Consider the following 19,680-nt stretch of genomic DNA (forward strand, 5'->3'; position numbering starts at 1 on the left):
CGCCGCCTAGCAACGCGGAGTCACAGTGGCCGCGCGCCCGCGTCCCCTCGGTGGCTGTGGCCGTGCGCGCGCCGGCGCCTCCCTGCCTCGGCCCGGGCTTAGCGGGGTGCATGGAGGGGAAGGAGGAGCAGCCGTAAGTGCGGGGTGTCGGCTTCCCTCCCCGGGTTACGCCGCCAGTCAGGGCTCTTCCCCGCCGCCGCCCCTTCGCTAAGAAATAGTCATTTCAAAAACGCTGGAAACCGAGGAACAACTCTTCGCCCGGCCTACAAAACCTCCTTCGGTCCCCCCAAAATAATTTGCAGATATTTGGAATTGTGTGCCCTTTTCTCCACACGCCACACATCACGGGGGACCTGGGCCCGTCCGCAGGGGGTTGTGCTGCTGGATGACCCCAAGCCAGCGCGTCTCCGGCGGTTCGAATCCACGGGCGGGAGGAAGGGTTGCATAACTCGGGGCCCGCGGGCGGGTCAGCTCCAAGCCGGTCTGCACTGGACAGCAGTGACTTTGAGGTTCTTTTGGTGGGTTATTTTAGGAGTTTGATTTAAAAAAAAAAAACACCTTTATAATTATATTTATTGTATATTGTATATATTTATAATATATTGCTAGCTCCTTTCCCCCCTCACTCCTCATCTCTCCATCCTCCTCCTCGCTTGACACGAGCGGCCAGCTGTCTCCTGGACGTTGGGAATCGGCTTGGATTGGCCACTGCTGTAGCCGCCATCAGGGGCCATCGAGTCGGCACTGACCCTCAGCTGACCCTCCAGCCGGTTTCCGGAAGCAGCAGATGGCAGGAGAGGACAGTGTCCATCTTCCACCTGCAGCTGGTGGACTCGAACTGCTAACCTGTGTGTGTTGGTAACGCAGCTCCTTAGTCCCAAGGCCAGCGGAGCTCCGTGCAGGAAGAGGAGGCTCCTTGAAATGAACGTGGGGACAGTGCTGCCATGTAGTCACCTCCGAGTGAAAGGCCAGCTGTCCCTGTCCCCATCCTTGGCCTCGGTCACTCCTCGCAGCTCACAGGACTTTGCTGCATACTGGCCTTTTGCTAGCTAGCCATCTGCCACCCCAAACCACGAATCTCTTGCCTCTGTGTGTTTCTGTGGCTGTGTTCTTTGCAAGCAGAAGGATAAGTCCCAGCCTTTATTTCAAGGTGCCTCTAGATGGGTTTGAACTTACAGCCTTTTGGTTAGTAGTTGGCCATCTGTGCAACCTGGGTGCATGGTTTTCAGGGATTTCCCCAAACGTGGGGTCCCAGTGGCACCAGCACCATCAAGGAGCTTGTTAGAAAGGCTAGTCGGTTCTCAGGCCCCAATCCCAGACATACTGAGTCAGAAATTCTTAAAATTATGGTCCAATAATTTGTCTTTTAACCAGCCCTTCAGGTGCCTCTCAGGCACCCTAAAGTTTGAGAACCATCAAATCAAAATATCGCAGCTAGTTAAGAGTGGGTCAGAGGTGGGTGTATGTACTTCCAAAGCCTGCATTTCCCCCCACCTTCCCAATATCAGTGTTAAGATAGGGTTCAGATCTGTCGTTCACAGGGTCGCTATGGGTCGTACTCGACTCAGTGACACCCAACAACAACATATCAGTAGTGAACTCTCATGACCTAGTGGTGAGAAATTTCACTGCCAATGCAAAGGTATGCTGTTCGGGTCCACCAGCTGCTCTGTGGGAGAAGGACGGACAATCTCCTCTTGTGCAAGATTATACTGCCTCTGAAAACCCACTGGTGGGTCAGCTATGGGTCGGTTCTGACTGGATTGAACACAATAACAGCAGCAACAACAACATATCAATGATTATATTTAACTTGCATAAAAATCACCTTGGCAGCTATTCAGACAGCCTTGTGGGAAACATCTACAGGTTATTTCCCAAAACAAGGATGGGACCTGTGAGTTTGTATTTCTAACAAGCTCACAAGTGGTACAATGCGACTTCCCTGGGTAACACACTTTGAGAACTTTTGTTGCATTTGGCAGTTGCCATGGGCCTACTGTTCTTCCCCCAATTACCTATTTGCCACTCTCCCTGCCATCTTTCTTAGTTCAGTTTTCAAATGCCACCTTCACAGTACAGACTCAACCCTATCTGTTATGGCAGCTTAACAGCCATGTGATACACTCCTTTCCTCACATCCGCTTCTGTGGTGTTCTGTTCAGCACTTACACACAGTCTTTGTTTTCATCTTCCATCATCCTTCCTGCACTAGAATGTAACCTTCATAAGGGCAGGAATTTCTGTATTTTTTTTTTTTTGTCACTTGTATCCTCAGTTCCTGGAATATCGAATTTTTTCAATACATATTGATTGAAAAAATGAATTCTTAAATAGAATTCTCACATCTGTGAAGAATGGGAATCCCAGAACACTTGATTGTCCTTATATGAAACCTATACTTGGACCAGGAGGCAGTCATCAGAAAAGAGCAAGGAGACACTGCGTGGTTCAAAATTGGGATGGGTGTGCGTCAAGGAAGTGTCCTAACTCCATATCTTTTCAATCAATATGCAGAACAGATTATCCGGGAGGCTGGGCTGTATGAGAAGTGTGGCATCAGGACTGGAGGTAGACTCATCAACAATCTGCGTCATGCAGATGACACAGCCAGCTTGCTGAAACTGAGGCACTTGCTGCAGAAGGTCAAGGACTACAGCCTTCAATATGTATTGAAGCTCAACATCAAGAAAACAAAGATTCTCACCACTGGGCAGATTGGCAGTATCATGATAGATGGTGAAGAGATTGAGACTGTTGACAGCTTCAGTTTGTTTTGGCTCTACAATCAAGACTGTTGGTACCAGCAGCCAAGAAATTAAAAGACTAATTGCATTGGTAGTCTGCTGTCAGAGAACTCTCCAAAGTACTGAAGAGCAACAGTGTCAATCTGGAGACTAAGGTGCACCTGATACAGGCCATGGTCTTTGCAATTGCTGTGCATCAGAGAACTGGACAATGACTAGGGATGATAGGAGAGTTGATGCCTTTGAGCTTTGGTGCTGGACTGCTAGGAGAACAAACAAGTTCATCCTGGAGAGGTTGAAGCCATATTGCTCCTTGGAGGCAAGGATTCTAAAGTTTTGTCTGACATACTTTGGACACATTGCAAGGTGGGATCAGTCCTTGGAGAGGGACGTTGTGCTTGGGAGAGTGGAGGGACAGTGTAGGAGAGGAAGACCCTCAATGAGATGGATTGATTCAGTCACTGGGGTAATGGGAATAGGTGTGTTGGAGAAAATAAGATTAGCAAGGGATAGAGTAGGGTTTAGAGCTGTGATACATAGGGTCGCTGTGAGTCATAGGCAACCCAATGACACATACAACAACATCATGCAATTAAGGTTCAAATATTATAAACCAGGTATTGTTTACCTTGAAGCCCCTTATTTACTTTCTGTTGTTAGGTACAACAGATGAAGCCTTGCTATGTTTGTATAGCAGATAAAAACTTGCCCAATCCTGTGCAATCCTCACAGTATGCTGTGCTTAATCAAACCTATTATTAGATTCACTGTGTGATCCATCTCATTGAGGGTCTTCCCATCTTTTGCTGATTCTGTGCTTTTCTAAGTATGATGCCCTTTTCCACACACCAGCCCCTCTTGATAACATGCCTGGATATGTGAGTTGAAATCTCACCACACCAGCCCCTCTTGATAACATGCCCGGATATGTGAGTTGAAATCTCACCATCGTGGGTTATAAGGAACATACTGACTTCATTTCTAAGACAAATTGGTTTGTTCTGTAGTCCATGGAATAGTCACTTCACCAACACAGCAATTCAGAGAGGCATTCTTCAGTCTTTCTTACTCATTTTCCATTTTCAAAATGATATAAAACTTTCACATTATGTTTCAGGCTAGAACCATCCCCACAACGTGAACGTAATCAAATCAATGCCCTTTCCTTCAAGGACTCGATTCACATCCAAATGTAGTGCTCACAGCTATGGAAGGCAGATAGAAAAGATGCCAGAAGCCTACCAGGATAAATTAACTGGCCAAAAAGTCACACCCCTTAAAGACATCTCTAGAAACATAATAAAAGGGCAGCTCCTTATGTTTTTACCATTGATCAGTTTATCCCAAATCCATTGTCAAAACCAAACTCAGTTGTGAAGCAGGAATCTAGAATCTAAGAGTTTTGGGGTGAGAGTATGGAACCCAAACAAAGACATAGTGAAGAAAGAAAATCCAGCTGACGATGTAAAGAAGTGAGGACGCAGCCAGGCAGAGAGAAGAGCTTGTGCCAAGTGCACTGAGGCTCCTATTTACCTTCAACTGGGAACTGACCCATAGCTGACCCTCCAACAGATTTTAAGAGACAGTAAGTCACATAGGAGGAGATTTCCTCTCGTTCTCCAGCAGAGCAGCTGATGGATTTGAACCACATTCCTCTGGGTTGGCAGTGCAACTCCTTACCACTAAGCCACCAGTGCTCCCTAATGCACTGATAGAGGCATCTCCATGGAACTGAAAGAAGGTGAGGTGACCGAGGAGATACGGCAGACTGGCTTGAGTGACGTTGAAGATGAGATGGTAGCTGGAGTAGGGTCACATAAGGCCTTAGAGATACAGTGAGGAGGCGTATTTTATTGTAATCAAGAGGAAAGCTATTTGAAAGTTTTATCCAGAAAATGACGCGTTGGAAGAAATAGGCCTGGTTCTAGTTTGCAGTGGGGAAGGGGTCATATTTTTTTTTATTTTATTATTTATTTTGCGTGTACCGTCAAATCAGATCTGACTGGTACAGGAGGAGATTGTCCCTCCTTCCTCGGCAGAGCATCTGGTGGATTTGAACCATGCACCTCTGGGATTGCAGTGCAGCTTCTTGCCACTAGGCCACCAGAGCTCCCCCCCTTTTTTTTTTTTAGGGGTCATGTTTTAACCGTCATGCTGCATAAAGTCCACTCTGGCAACATTCATAATCAAAGCATAACCATGCCTATTGGCCTTGAGTCAGTTCTGACTCCTGGTGATCCTCTGTTGGGTTTCTGAGACTGTAAATCATAAGGCAAACGGCCTCATCTTTCTCCTACAGAGCAGCTGATGGGTTCTCATTGCCAGTCTTTGAGCTAGCAGGCCAAAACTACCTGTTATGCCCAGCACCTGGCCTCAAGATTGTAATACAGCTCAGTTATCTTTTTTTCTTTTTTCCCTTCAATTTTTTAATGAAATTTTATTAATTTTAATGGACATTTACAGATATTTTGGGTTTCCATTCATTCATTGTTGCAGTATTTTCTCTACCCTTCTCCCCAGTTCATTCCTCTTTTTTTCCCCCCCTTGAAGGTCTGTTTTAATTGTCCAATTGCCACAGTGCTTGTCAAAGCCAGTTCTGATTAATCTCCTTTGTCAGTGTATCCTTTGCCTTTCCCTATCACTCCTCCCTGAGAGAGACTTCACCCTGATTCATAAGGAAAAGGGGACGGCGTATTCTCTTAGCTACTTCCTGCTGAAAAGGGACGCTGTGGGTTTCAGGGTGAAGATCTTCTCTCACTACTCTAATCATTATTAATTTTAATGAGAATTTATAGAGACTTTGGATTTCCATTCATTCATTGTTGCACTTTTCTCCCTGCCCACCCCTCCCCCCAGTTCACTCTTCTCTTTGAAAAGTAAAAGAAAAATTCTTTCATTGTTTTACAATCCCTCCCCCCAGGGCCACTCCACTATGCAGCCTTTGCTCTGGACTCCTGTCATGACAAAAATACCTAATCACATATCCCTTTTAAACAATGTTCTCCCTCATCTGTTTCAATGCAGTATACATTATTGAACCCATCTTTCTCAGTCTTCCCCCAACCCCAATGTCAGTCCTGTTTTACAGCAGTGGCACTATGCAGTATTTGACCTTTTGTGACTGAGATATTTCACTCAGCATAATGTCCACCATGAGTTCCTTGTTTTTCAATGCAGCATAGTATTCCATTGTGTGAATATACCACAGCTTCTCTATCCATTCGTTTGTTGATGGGCACTTAGGTTGTTTCCAACTCCTTGCTATTGTGAACAAAGCCGCGATAAACATGGGAGTGCATACAGATCACTTATTTCTATCATAGAACATGACATAGTGGACAAAACCAGACAGAACAAAATGTCCCTTTTATACAAAGCGTTTGTCCTACCAGATAGATATTGATACAGTACAGATAAAACCTTTAGTACATATATATTGATAGTCATCATAAACACCTACATTGCTAGGTTACAAATACATTGTACAGTACTTTCTGACATTATTTTAATGTAAAGTTCTCTTCATCCAAATAATTTCATATCTATAACATACATATAACTGCACACTTTGGCACGAAGGCACCTGCATCCAGTCTTGTGTATCACATACTCCTTGACTGTTGTAGTATAGTCACTCTGTTTTCCTTAAACATTCTATCTGTGGGGTGTATCGTGGCTCCCACATGCAGTGATACCAGTTTTAGTGACATCCTCAGCACAAGAGGCAATGGAGAGGCATTGATCTGAAAGTGAAACCAAAAGTTATTAAATAACAAGCATTTGGAAAAAATCAGTGAATTTTATGGCTCACAACCTAAGCATGTTGGCACAAAAGTCAAATCACATAATGTCCTGTTCTGTTCCACAGGATGCATTATGGACATTAAGAGCTAGCTCCATGATTGTACACACATTCTCAATCAATTTGAAATCTTACTGACCCGCCTGCCTAGTAGACAAGGCTTTTAAAACTTTCTATACTTTGTTCCTTATCTTTCAACATGTGGTATTACAGAACACCAGCTTATATAATTACTTATTTAAAAGGAGAAAAATAATGAACTCTTTCTAAAGAATCCTTTAATGATATTTTCATATTAACATTTTTCATATTTTGTAAATACAGTCATTAAAAGCAATAATAGATTAAATTGGTTCTGAACTCACTCAATGATCTTTTCTTTAAAGAATGAACAATGGTAGTCATTCAGCAGATTTTGTACATTTGTCAGATGGACTTTAGTATTAGGTATTCTTTTCAGAAGACTTTCTTTGCTAGGTGAAGGAAAATGACAAAAAACCTCACATATTAATCTAAACCTATGATGACGTAGGAGGAATTAAGATTAATTGTAAGATTAACAAGTTATTATACTTTTTTTTTTACTCCACGTGAATTACAGTCTATAAACTTCACTGATACAGTTCAATGAAAAATCATTATCAGTATTCCAGCAATCAGTATTTTTAAAGTAATATGGTCCTTCAGTAAAAAATTTATACAGAGCATTAGGATATCATTTAACCATTTTTATACAGATTGTTACTTGTCATGGGTTACCTTTTTTACAATCCACCAGCATTCTTATCTCCCTTCTGTTTGTTGTTTCCATTTTTCTAGCTTCCCTGCCCCTCCTTTACCTTCTTATCTGGCAAATGTTGACTATTTGGTATCATATACTTGATTCTTAAGGAAGCTCAATATCAGGATTGATGGTACTTATTTTATAAGCCAGTCTATTTGGATAAAATAAAAAAATGACCTTCAAAAATTACTTTAATTCCAAGTTAATCTAGGGTTTGTCTGCTGTCTATTGGTCTAGTAAGTTTGTCCTTTTTTAGGAACTTTGGTTTTTTTCACCATTTTTCTCCTATTCTGTACAGAACATTCTATTCTCTGTTCAAAATGGTCCATAATGTTGTAGCCAGACATCATCTAATTCTTCTGGTCTCACATAGTTCTCACCTGTGAACTATTAGACTTAACACCACCCAACAACAATGATTAGCCTACAGAATAATATCTTTTAAGTGTTTTATATCCTCACCCTCTTTTTGCTTCTGCTCTATAGAAGCCAATAGCTTTTAAGATCCCAGACACTACTCATGAAACAAGGAGACAGAACATTCTCTTTATTGATTCTGTTGTTATTTCAAATGACCCAGTTGTCCAATGAGATTATGGTCTTAAACTTTTAACTCAGGAAACCAATGCCGTGAGATGTTTTACTGTATCTCGGAAGTCTCCAAAACGGTGCTTCATTGTGTATGAAAATCTGCGTAGCAGAAACATGTATATGTGTGTGATAGACATGTCTGAATTTGTTCTCCAGTCCTTTCAACTTGAGAAATGCTGAGCACATTTCTTTTTTCTTCTTCTGATTTTCTAACTTGAGCTCCTTGAAGAACAAATTTGAGCTTAAGGTTGCAGTATTGAAGGATTCTTTTTTTTTTTTCACTTAAACACCTTTAATAAAAAACATAAATGAAAACCATATCCGTTAACCCCCACCTGATAGTCTGCACAGGAATCAAATTGACTACATCTTTGGAGAGTATATTGGAGAAGCTCAATATCAATTGTGAAAACTAGGCCAGGTGCTGGTTATGTAAATGACCATAAATATATTTTTTTTCTATAATTATATTTTATTAATTTTCATCAACATTTACAGAGATTTTGGGTTTCCATTCATTCATTGTTGCACTAAGTATTGAAGGATTCTATGTGCAGAATATTGAATGATTGCAGGAAGCATCAAAAGAAGACGGGAAGAGTACACAGAGTCACTGTACCAAAAAGAATTGGTCAGCACTGAGCTATTTAAGAAAGTAGTGTACGACCAGGGATCAATGGAACTAAAGAAAGTTCAAGGTGCAGTAAAGACATAGGCAAAATACAAAGCCCCAGGAATTGGTGGCCGACCACTTAAGATGTTTTAATACACCATAAAACTCTGCTCACTGTTCCTATCTCCCAAAAAGATGATCCAACAGCGTGGACCAGTATCATAAATCAATATCATATGCAAGTAAAATCTTGCTGAAGATTACTTAAAAATGGCTGGTACAGTGAGTGCATTGACAGGGAACTTCCAGAAATTGAAGCTGAATTCTGAAAAGGCCATGGCATGAGCGATATCATAGGGATTTTGGCTTAAAACAGAGAATATAAAAAGGACAGTTACTTGTGTTTTATTGATTGCAAAGGCTTTTTACTGTGTGTATCATAACAAATGATGGATAACATTGAGAAGAAAGGAATCCCAGAACATTTAGTTATGCTCATGTGAAACCTGTGAATAGAACAAGTAGTTGTCTGAACAGAACAAGGGGACAATGTCAGGTTTAAAAAATAAGGTGTGCATCAGGATTGTGCCATTTTTCCGTACCCGTTTGATCTATATACTAAGAAAATAATTCGAGATTCTGGATTATATGAAGAAGAATGTGCCATCCGATTTGGAGGCAGACTCAACAGCCAGCATTATGCAGATAACACAACCTTGTCTGCGGAAAGTAAAAACAAAACTCTTGTTATGTAGGGATTGCATCATAACATCTTGATTCTGAGTCAATGATACACAACAACAGTGGCAAGTACATAGAATTGGAGAATAAAAAGGAGAAAACTTGCTTGGTGTTTCTCAAATTGAAAGAACTAAAAAACAGATTCAAGTGTCAAGTTGCAGTACTGAGAGATGTTACAGACAATATCTTGAATGATTCAGGAAGCATCAAAAGAAAATGGAAGGAATGTACAGATTGATACAAAGAATTGATCACAATTTAAATTTAAAGAATTTATTCTGAACAATTTAAGGTATATGAACAAGAGTCAGTGGTGTTGATGGAAGACATTCAAGCTGCACTGAAAACATTGGGGGAAAAATAAGGCCCCAGGAATCAATGTGGTACCAATTGACATGTTGCACCTAACAGAGACTGCCCTGGACATGCTCACCAGTTTATGCTCAGAAATTTTGAGCTTAGCTGCCTGGCTGGCTGGCTGGAAGAGATGCATATTTGTTCCCATCTTCAGGAAAGGTGATCCAACAGAATGTGAAAATTGTTGACTATAACTATCACATGCAAGCACAATATTGCTGGAGATCATCCTAGAACACTCAAAACAGTACATCGATAGAGAACTTCCAGAAGTTCACACTGGGTTTAGAAGAGGCTGTGGCACCAAGGATATCGTTACTGATGACAGATGGATCCTGAGAATACCAGAAGAATGTATATTTGTTTTATTGACTATTCAAAGGCATTTGACTGTGTGGATCACAGAAACAATGGCTAGCATTGAGAAAAATGGGAGTCCCAGGATACTTGATTGTGCTCATGGGAAACCTAGACCTAGACCAAAAAGCAGTTGTGCTCATGGGAAACCTAGACCTAGACCAAAAAGCAGTTGTACAAAAAGAGCAAAGGAAGACTGGTTTAAAATCAGGAAATGTGTACTTTAGGGGTGTATCCTTTCTCCATACCTATTCAATCTGTATGGTGAGCACATCATAAGAGAAGTTGGACTCTATGAAGAAGAATATGGGATCAGAATTTGAGGGAGATCCAGTGGCCTGGATCTTGGTGTGCCGTGCCCTCCTTGTTACCTGTGGGCCTCCGAAGGTCAGGACCTTCGGCTGCAATCCTGAAGGCCTGCAGTTCGAATCCACAAACTGCTCCATGGGAGAAAGATGGACAATCTCCTTCCATGTAATTAACTGGTTCTGAAAACCTGCTAGAGGGTCAGCTATGGGTTGGTTCTGCCTCTACCTTACCAACAACATCAGTAAACTATATTCTGTAAATGTCTTGCATTAAGCAACCTCGCTTGCTTGCTGAAAGCAAAGAGGACTTGAAATGCTTGCTGCATAAGATCAAAGATGACAGCCTTCAATATAGATTGCATCTCAGCATCAAGAAGACAAAACCCTCACCACTGGACTGGTAAGCAACATCATGATTGTCGTTGTTGTTGTTATGTGCTGTCGAGTCGCCTGCGACTCATAGTGACCCTATGTACAACATCCCTAAACTCTGCTCTGTCCTGTGCCAATCGCACCGTCTCTGACACCCCCATCCCAATTACCCCAGTCACTGAATCAGTCCACCTCATAGAGGGCCTTCCCCTCCTGCGCTGTCCCTCCACCCTCCCAAGCATGACGTCCCTCTCCAAGGACAGGTCCCTCCTTACATGACCACAGTATGTCAGACGAAGCCTCAGAATCCTTGCCTCCAAGGAGCCACCCGGTTTAACCCTTTCCAGGACAATTCTGTTTGTTTTCCTAGCAGTCCATGGTACCCTCAATACTCTTCTCCAGCACCACAGCTCAAAGGCATCAATTCTCCTTCTGTCCTCCTTGGCCATTGTCCAACTCTCTGTTGCATAACAAGTGATTGCAAAGACCATGGCCTGCATCAGATGCACCTTAGTCTCCAGAGAGACACCATTGCTCTTCAGTACTTTAGAGAGGTCCCTAACAGCAGACTTTCCCACAGCAATACACCTTTTAATTTCCTGGCTGCTGGTGCCAAGAGTGTTGACTGTGGAGCCAAGCAGACTAAAGCTGTGAACAATCTCAATCTCTTCACCATCCATCCTGATGCTGCCTATTGGTCCAGTGGTGAGAATCTTTGTCTTCTTGACATTGAGCCTCAATCCATTTTGGAGGCTGCAGTCCTTGACCCTCTGCAGCAAGTGCATCAGGTCCTCCTCAGTTTCAACAAGCAGGGCTGTGTCATCTGCATAACGCAAATTTTTGATAGATCTTCCACCAATCTTGACCCCACATTTCTCCTCATAGAGCCCAGCTTTGGATAATCTGTTCTGCACACAGGATGAAAAGGTATGGAAATAGGACGTATCCCTGGCGTACTATGTAACATCATGATAGATGGAGAAAAGATTAATGCTGTCAACAATTTCATTTTACTTGAATCCACAGCCAACACGCTTAGCAGTCACTGGGAAAATCTGCTGTCAGGGACATCTCCAAATTGCTGAGGCACAACGATAGCGGTTTGAGGACTTACAGCATGACCGATTCAGGCCATGGTCTTTTCAGTCACTTGCTGTGAATCTGAGAGCCAGAAAGTGAATAAGGATGACAGAAGAATTGATGCCTTTGACTTGTGGTTTTAGAGAAGGGTACTGAACGTTTCATGAACTACCAAAAGAACTAACAAATATGTCTTAGAGAAAGTTCAGCCTGCATGCTCCTTGGAGGCAAAGATGACAAGGCTTTGTCTCACATCCTTTGAGCATGTTGTTTGGAGAGGCTGTTCCTTGTGGAGGGATATGATACTTGAAAGGTAGAGGACTGGTGAACGAGAAGATTCTCAACAGATGATTGTCACAGTAACTGTAGCAGTGGACTCAAGGATGTCAGAAATGATGCACCTGGTGGTACAGGACAGAACTCAGATGTATTGTGTGTCGGTTCACGAGTTGTACACATCTCAGTTGCACTTACCAACAATGCTAATGCCTCTGGTGGCTCAGTGGTAGGGAGCTGCACCTTCAACCCAGTGGTGGTGGGGTGGTGCTGGCTGTTAGGTGGTGTTGGGTGTGACTCATAGCAACCCAATCGACATCAGACCTGAAGCCCGTCCTATACTATCCCATCCTCAATATCTCTGACACTAGAGCCCATTGCTTCAGTCACTGTGTCAATCCATTTCACTGGGGATCTTCTCTTTCACTGAACCCCTACCTTTCTGAGTATGACAGCCTTTTCCAGGAAATAACCTAACAACATGTCCAAAGCTTTCCTCTCCTTGGCTCCAAAAAGTACTCCAAGGCATGTGACTAAAATCCAACAGATGCTCTCTGGGTGAAAGTCATGATTTCCTGCCTCTGAAAACCCACTGAGGGCTCAGTTATGAGTCAGTTCCAATTCTTTGGCACATAACAACAGTGGTTAATGCCAAAGGTATGTGTTAGAATCCACCAGCTGCTCCCTGGGAGAAAGACGGGCAGTCAACTCCTGGGTGATTTATAGCCTCTGAAGCCCCCCTGGAAGGTCAGCTGTGGGCTGGTTCTAACTCGGTGGTATTTAACAACAACTTAACAGTGGCAAATGGTCACAAACATTTCTTGATGTGTTTGTTTGTCCTTTTTTGTAAGGATTTTGCTCAGGTGTGTTGTCATTGCTGATTTTTTAGCTGACTTTTTTTTGTTTTTTTTTTAATTGCTTGTGTTTACTGTATGTTTTAGAGATTAGATTCCTACCTGATATATTATTGCCAAAAGTATTTCCGTCTCTTGTGCTAGAATATAAAATACCCTTCCAAATTTTAACAACAGAAGCCCCTTGTACCTGATTGTGAAGCCTACATTGTTTTCGCTTGAAGCATATTTAAATCATATTTTAAGTAATTATCATGAAGTGCTAAAGTGCTTTTGGGATAAATTATTTAATATTATGTTTTTCAGACAACATAAAATAGAAGATGGGGCTATTGTGCATGACACTGAGCAAAAAGAAGAAGTTAAATTTGACAAAGAACCTGGAAAAATCTCACCACATTCAAAACCACGTGCTGGAAGAGGACGTGTTTATTACGCTAAATTCATTAACACAAATGCAAGAACACATAATGAGCCAGTTCCCTACATAGATCCCAAATATGGGCCAGAAGAACAGGTTGGATAGCTGTTTGTTATCTATAAGTAGAGATGTAGATTTAATATTTGTATTGATATAGAATTTGGTCACAGACTGTTTAAAGAATGTGACATGTAATGTAGAGGAGTAGTACCTATAAAAAACAATCATTGAAGGTTGTCCTCTACAACTATTCTTGAAGATAATTTATACATCTATCATATATACTGACTGCCTTTAGTTGTTTTTGGTCAAACACTCTTCTAGGTCGTATAGCCCTGTACAGAGGTAACTCGTGGTTGCTGTGAAGCTGAACACTGTGACACTGTTGGTGTCAAATGCATTAATGGTTACGCATGGCAGACAGTGTTTGGTGGAGCTCCCCGACTAAAACAAGCTTGGAAGCAGGAGTGGCATCCAGTTCTGTAAATAGCTCTGGAAACCCTATGAACTTGGAGAAAGGACGAAAGTTATATGAGTGTCTAGGTCTTTCGTTCATAGAGTCAGTATGAGTCCCCTATGACTTGACAGCACTTAACAACATCATCATATATACACACAGAGAGAGAGACTGTGTGTGTGTGTGTGTGTGTGTAAAACTCTAGAGGCCTAGTGGGTAAGGAGTATAGTTGACAACTTACAAATGTAATTAATCCTTATAGTTTTAATCCATGAGAAAAATATGGGGCAGTGTCCTCCTGTGCAGTTTATAGCCTCTGAAAACCTGCTGGAGGTTCATAAGTCAGTTCTGACTTGATGGCATATAGCAATAACAGCATATGGATACATGATATTGTTGTTGTGTGTTGTTGAGTCAGAACCAACTCACAGCTGACTCTCCAGTAAGGTTTCAGAGACAGTAAATCACCCAGGAAGAGATTGCCCATCTTTCTCTCTTGGAGCAGCTGGTGGACTCGAACCATGGGCCCTTGGGTTATCAGTGCAGCTCCTTACCACTAAGCCAAAGAGCTCCATTGAGGGGCATATGAAAATACCCATCCCAAATGATGATTTCTTTTTTAGACTGGGTTAGATTATAACCACTGTAGTATAATACTTGGTAGGTAGAAGGTTATTAAAGAAATTTCCTCCGTAATATTATAACACCTTCTGATATTAAAATATCCTTAGATACAGAGTCTTTTTCTCATATTTGGATATATTTTATAAAATAATATCTAGCATTTATTGAAAGTATATAAAATGCTAGAAGTAAGTTAAGTGCTTTTAAAAAGGCTTATCTTCAATCTGCACAGCACTTTCTGAGAGGTATTATTAGAAATATTTTCCAGATGATTACATCAATTTCACAGGTTAATTAACTTATCCAGAATTACTTATTAAGTAAGTGAGGGGCCTCCTTTTTGACCCAGAACCTTTGGTTTAGTCAAACCTCATTCTTACTGTGTCATACTAAAATGTATATTATTATTTCTTTTCTTTTAAGTCAAATGTAGATGTAAAAGTTGTATTGTTGAAAAATTTGGTCACAGACTTAAATTTTTTGAAGTTTTTTTTTTCTTTTGTTGTTTGGATTTTTTGTTTTTGTGTTTTGTTTTGTTTCCTTTGTGACTGGCACAGATTACCAAAACTCTCGGCTTAAAACAACCTAAATGCGTTGCCCAAAGTTCTTTGCAGGTTGTAGTTGTTGTGTACCCTTGAATTGGAGCCTGCCTGTAGCTGACCCTCCAGTGAGTTTTCAGAGGCAGTTAAACACAAGGGAGGAGATTACCTATCCGTCTCCAGCAGAGCAGCTGGTAGATTCGAACCGTGTGCCTTTGGGATTGCAGCACAGCTTCTTACCCCTGAAATCAGTCTCAGCTGGCTCTAGTCAGGTTGCTGGCAGGTGGAGTTCCTCGTGGAGCTCTGGTCGGCTTCCTTGACTTCTAGCTCTACTGGCTGCCAGTGACTCAAAATGACCTTATGTATGACAGCTCTGAAGCCTGCCCTGTCCTGAGCCAGTCTCAGTGACTCTGACACACCTACCCCCATTACGCCAGTCACTGTGTCAATCCGTCTCATGCAGGGTCTTCCTCTCCTGCACCGTCCTTCAACCTTTCCAAGCATGATGTCCTTCTCTAAACAATGGCTTCTCCTTGCCATGTGCTCAAAGTATGTGAGTCAGAGCCTCAGAATCCTAGCCTCCTAGGAGCAACTTGGTTTTACTCTCTCCAGAACAGACCTGTTTGTTCTCTTGGTAGTCCACGGTATGTTCAATACTCTTCTCCAGCACCACAACTCAAAGACATCGATTTTTACGTCATTTTTAGTCACACTCTAGCATAGCTAGATAATAGAAATTAGCATAGCCTAAATAAATGTCACTGGTTTGTAGTAATGTTGGCTTTAAGAAGAGTAAAGAAAATAAAGTTGCCAAAATGTTTTATGAATAAAGAGTCTAAGATCTTTGGAACCCAACACTAGATTGGTTTGATTTGTTTGTTTGTAAGATTTTAGAATAAAAGAATAATTTACACACAGTCTATCTGTTGTCCCACCCATAGCGACCTTGTAGGACAGAGTAGTGCACCCCTATAGAGCGTCTGAGTCTGTAAATCTTGTCCGAGGCTCCTTGGAGGTATTGTGTGAGGAGCTGCATTGTCAACCTGAAGGAAGTGCTTTGATTCCATGAGCTGCTCCATGGGCGAAAGATGGGCAATCCCTTCCCGTATAATGCCTCTGAAAAAACAGGCTGGAGGATGAGCTGTGGGTTGGTTCCAACTCAGTGGGACACAGAAAGAAATCTTTTTAGAAGCCGGCTGGCCCCTCTTTATCTGGAGCAACTGGTAGGTCTGACCCATGGTCTTTTGGCTTGCAGTGGGGAGGTTTAACCACTGTGCCACCAGGGTGCCTACCCCTTGGGATATCAATAGCAAAATAGGGATGAATTTAGGTGGCGTGTAACTGATAGGACCTTGACCTCCCAGCTGCTTGTAACAGCACCAGTCATAAAATGTCTAAGGCATCTGGTTACCTGGCTATAATTGGAAAAAAAAAAAAAAACCATTTGTGATCCACAAAGGAGACGGTATCACGTGTGGAACGCTGATTCTCTTCGGAGCATCTTCTCAGGACATGCAAAGCATCTTTATTTTTACTTTGAAGTCGTCTCTAAAAAGCTGGGCTTCGCTGGCTTTGCGTCGGCGGCGGGTTTGATGTAACAGTGCAGCCCTAGAAATCCCAGAAGTACAGACAGGACAGGGTTTGTACTGTCACAGCCCCGTGATCGCCTGGTCAGATGCGTTGGACAAGACGAGAAAATGGCTCGGAGGTTTAATAACTTGCCTGGTGCATTTGACTACAGGCAGCGGGTCAGGAAAGTGGGTGTGCCCGCCCTGGCGAATTATGGCAAGAAACAGCTAAGATCTGTACATCTTAGACGTGGGGCATAAAACAAGCACTGTTATAACTGGAGTGGAGGAGAACTGCAAGAAGTAGGCACCCTGGCAACCGTGAAATGGGACTATTTTCAGCCAGATAGTGAGAAGGTACCATCTGGTTAGTAATCTGTTCGAGAATTTTCCTAGAATCTCTATCAAGTACTCTTAATGTGTGTAATTCATCTTTTAGTGGATTACCAAAAAATGAAAGCAAGGCTTTAGCAAATCTCTTCCAGGTTCCAAAACTCATTCCATCTGCAGAATTAATCATTATCCCTGGATATGATTTTGTCCTTGGCCTCAAACACTGGTGTTCGATAGAAGTAACAAAATGAGGGCCAGCTCTTCCCCCTCCAAGCTTCAGGACTTCCTTCTTTGCCATACGCACGGTCTATCTTTGTCGATGTGGAGACCATTTCCCTTAACACAGAGCCTAAAGGAGAGGAGGATTTGAGGGGATCTGGTTTTGAACTGTCAACAGTATGCTCTCTTCTCCAGATTCTTAGTTTTCTTGCTTTCCACTCGCTCCCCTGCAAACACAAATGCTTTATTTTATTTTAAAACCCTATTTTGCTGCTCTTGGCATTTTAGAATTAGTTTCTGATCTTTTTAACAAACTTCTGAGACATTGATTCTTTCTCCTGGATTTGGTGTTGAGCCCTCTTTCTCTTTAGTTGACACCTGCCTGACAAAGAAATTTAGGACTGGGCTCCGGGTACACACTTTTTTTTATACTTTTTTTTTTCTGATAACATATTCTCATCTGTTTAGAATACATTGCAATGCCCTTTGAATCATATGTTTTAAAGCAGTTGATTATTGTTGTTATGTGCCGTCGAGTCGTTTGCGACTCATAGCGACCCTATGGACAACAGCCCTAAATGCTGCTCTGTCCTGGGCCAATTGCACTGTCTCTGACACACCCATCCCTATTACCCCAGTCACTGAATCAATCTATCTCATAGAGGGTCTTCCCCTCCTGCGGCATCCCTCCACCCTCCCAAGCATGATATCCCTCTCCAAGGACCCGTCCCTCCTGGCAACATGTCCAAAGTATGTCAGACGAAGCCCCAGAATCCTTGCCTCCAAGGAGTAGCTTGGTTTAATCCTCTCCAATATGAATCTGTTTGATTATAGGATTAAAATTTATGTTTTAATAAGTGCTCACCTAGTAACTGAAAGGTTGGAGGTTTGAATACACCCCTTCAGAAGAAAGGCCTAGTGGCTCCCCTTCTGAAAGACTGAAAACTTTGTGGATCACAGTTCAGCTCTGAGATCACAAGGTCACCATGAGTCAAGGTTGACTCTCAATTATTTGTTTCATTAAAGCCCCATTAACGATACCCAATATTTTTCCCTCTTCTCTAATAATATCTAAGAACTTGTATATGTCACAGATTTTCTTCTAATAAATGATCAATCTATGACTTTGTTAAACGTTTGGTCAGAAGTAAATGGAAAACAATTCTCCTCGAGCCTTTTTTTTGGATTCTGAGAGATCACATGGTCACATGTGCTAATGAAGAATGCATTTCATTCTCCCGCGTTCCCTGAAGCTCTGGTGACATAGTGGGTTAAGCATTAGGCTGTTATTGGAAAGGTTAGCAGCCCAAATCCACGTTGAGCCTTAGATGAGAAGAATGAGGCAGTCAGCTCCTGTAACTGTAACAGCCTCAGGAGCCCTGTGAGCCTCTTCTACTCGGTGCTATGAGGCTGCTGTGTTTGAACTAACTTGGTGGTAGTGGGCCCGTTTCTTGTCTACCTTGGTCAAGGCTTAGGACCAAAATACTCAATTATGTTGGGGATGCTCCTCCTTAGAGTAAATAATTATTTTTTATACTCTACCACTCCATCTGTTGCTAGAAGATACATTGCTGCTGTTGTTGAAGATACATTAGTTGAAAATATTTGACAATTCCTTTTAGGGATGTTTTTAAAATATACTAAATCAAAGGATGAATAGTTTTGTAAAAACATATTTATTCCACAATTCCAGAACTCAGTTTTAGTATTGAATCATCCCTTCCTTCATCTTACGTATTTGCAAAGAGCTAATCAGACAATGCATGAAAATACCCCGCAGTCTTCAGTTTTGTGTTTCCTTTTTTTTTTTTTTTTCTTTCTGTGAAGGATGACTGGTGGCCACATGATAAAGTCCTGGAACATTCCTTTCAACCACCTTACGACACTAAAAGCACCCAGAGAAGCGACTTCCGAAAGCCCGCGTGCCCACTGGTTTTGCCCATCAAGCACAGCAGGCTGCAGAAACCTTCTTCAGGAATCGGTACGTTTACTCGTGGGTCACTTTGTTGCATTCTTGCAAGTCGTTGCTGTCAAATGTGTTAGATGCACCAGCAGCCCCGGAGAAGCTGACTTCTTTCTCTACAGGAGATGGAAGAATAAATCTGCCTAGAGCCACCCCCACTATCTTTTCCCAGTGGAAGGCCTATTCCCAAACATGTTAACTTGATGTTGAGTTGTACTGATGGGTACTCACACCAGCCTCCCAGTAAGCAATGACGTCGCTTTCCACTCATTGTTGCTGCCACATGTTTTTAAAATTATCAAAATATGCGTGAATAATTGAAAAGAAAAGATTCTTTGTATATTGTATTGAAACAGATGAGGGAAAGAACAGATTAGAAGTGATATATGATTGAGTATTATGGTTAGCACAGGAATCCAGAATTAAGGTTGCATAGAGAAGTGTACTCGGGGTGGGGGTGGGGGGAGGGGATGTGGGAATTGTATACTAATGAAGGAATTTTTTTTTCTCTTCGGAGGGGGAAGCGAGCTGGTGGGGAGGGGTGGGCAGGGAGAAAAGTGTGGCAATGAATGAATGGAAATCCAAAACCTCTGTAAATGTCTATTAATAATTAATAATAATAATAGTAATAATTAAAAAAAACCCAACAACCTTTGTTTTGCCTGTTTAGTAAA

The 19,680-nt window shown here is 42.0% G+C and overlaps 1 protein-coding gene across 1 annotated transcript in view; it reads left to right on the forward strand.

Annotated features, from left to right (window-relative positions):
• LOC102855141 (chromosome unknown open reading frame, human C2orf73) overlaps window positions 1–19,680 on the forward strand; it is a 31,445-nt gene that overhangs the window by 467 nt on the left and 11,298 nt on the right. The window contains exons 2-4 of the mRNA XM_006881018.1: window positions 11–133; window positions 13,189–13,399; window positions 18,871–19,024. Of these exons, the coding sequence (XP_006881080.1) occupies window positions 11–133; window positions 13,189–13,399; window positions 18,871–19,024 (488 nt within the window). The remainder of the gene's footprint in view (window positions 1–10; window positions 134–13,188; window positions 13,400–18,870; window positions 19,025–19,680) is intronic.

This window comes from Elephantulus edwardii, unplaced genomic scaffold (assembly GCF_000299155.1).
Source record: "Elephantulus edwardii isolate Elephantulus edwardi_28Jun2011 unplaced genomic scaffold, EleEdw1.0 scaffold00011, whole genome shotgun sequence".
NCBI classification, from domain to species: domain Eukaryota; kingdom Metazoa; phylum Chordata; class Mammalia; order Macroscelidea; family Macroscelididae; genus Elephantulus; species Elephantulus edwardii.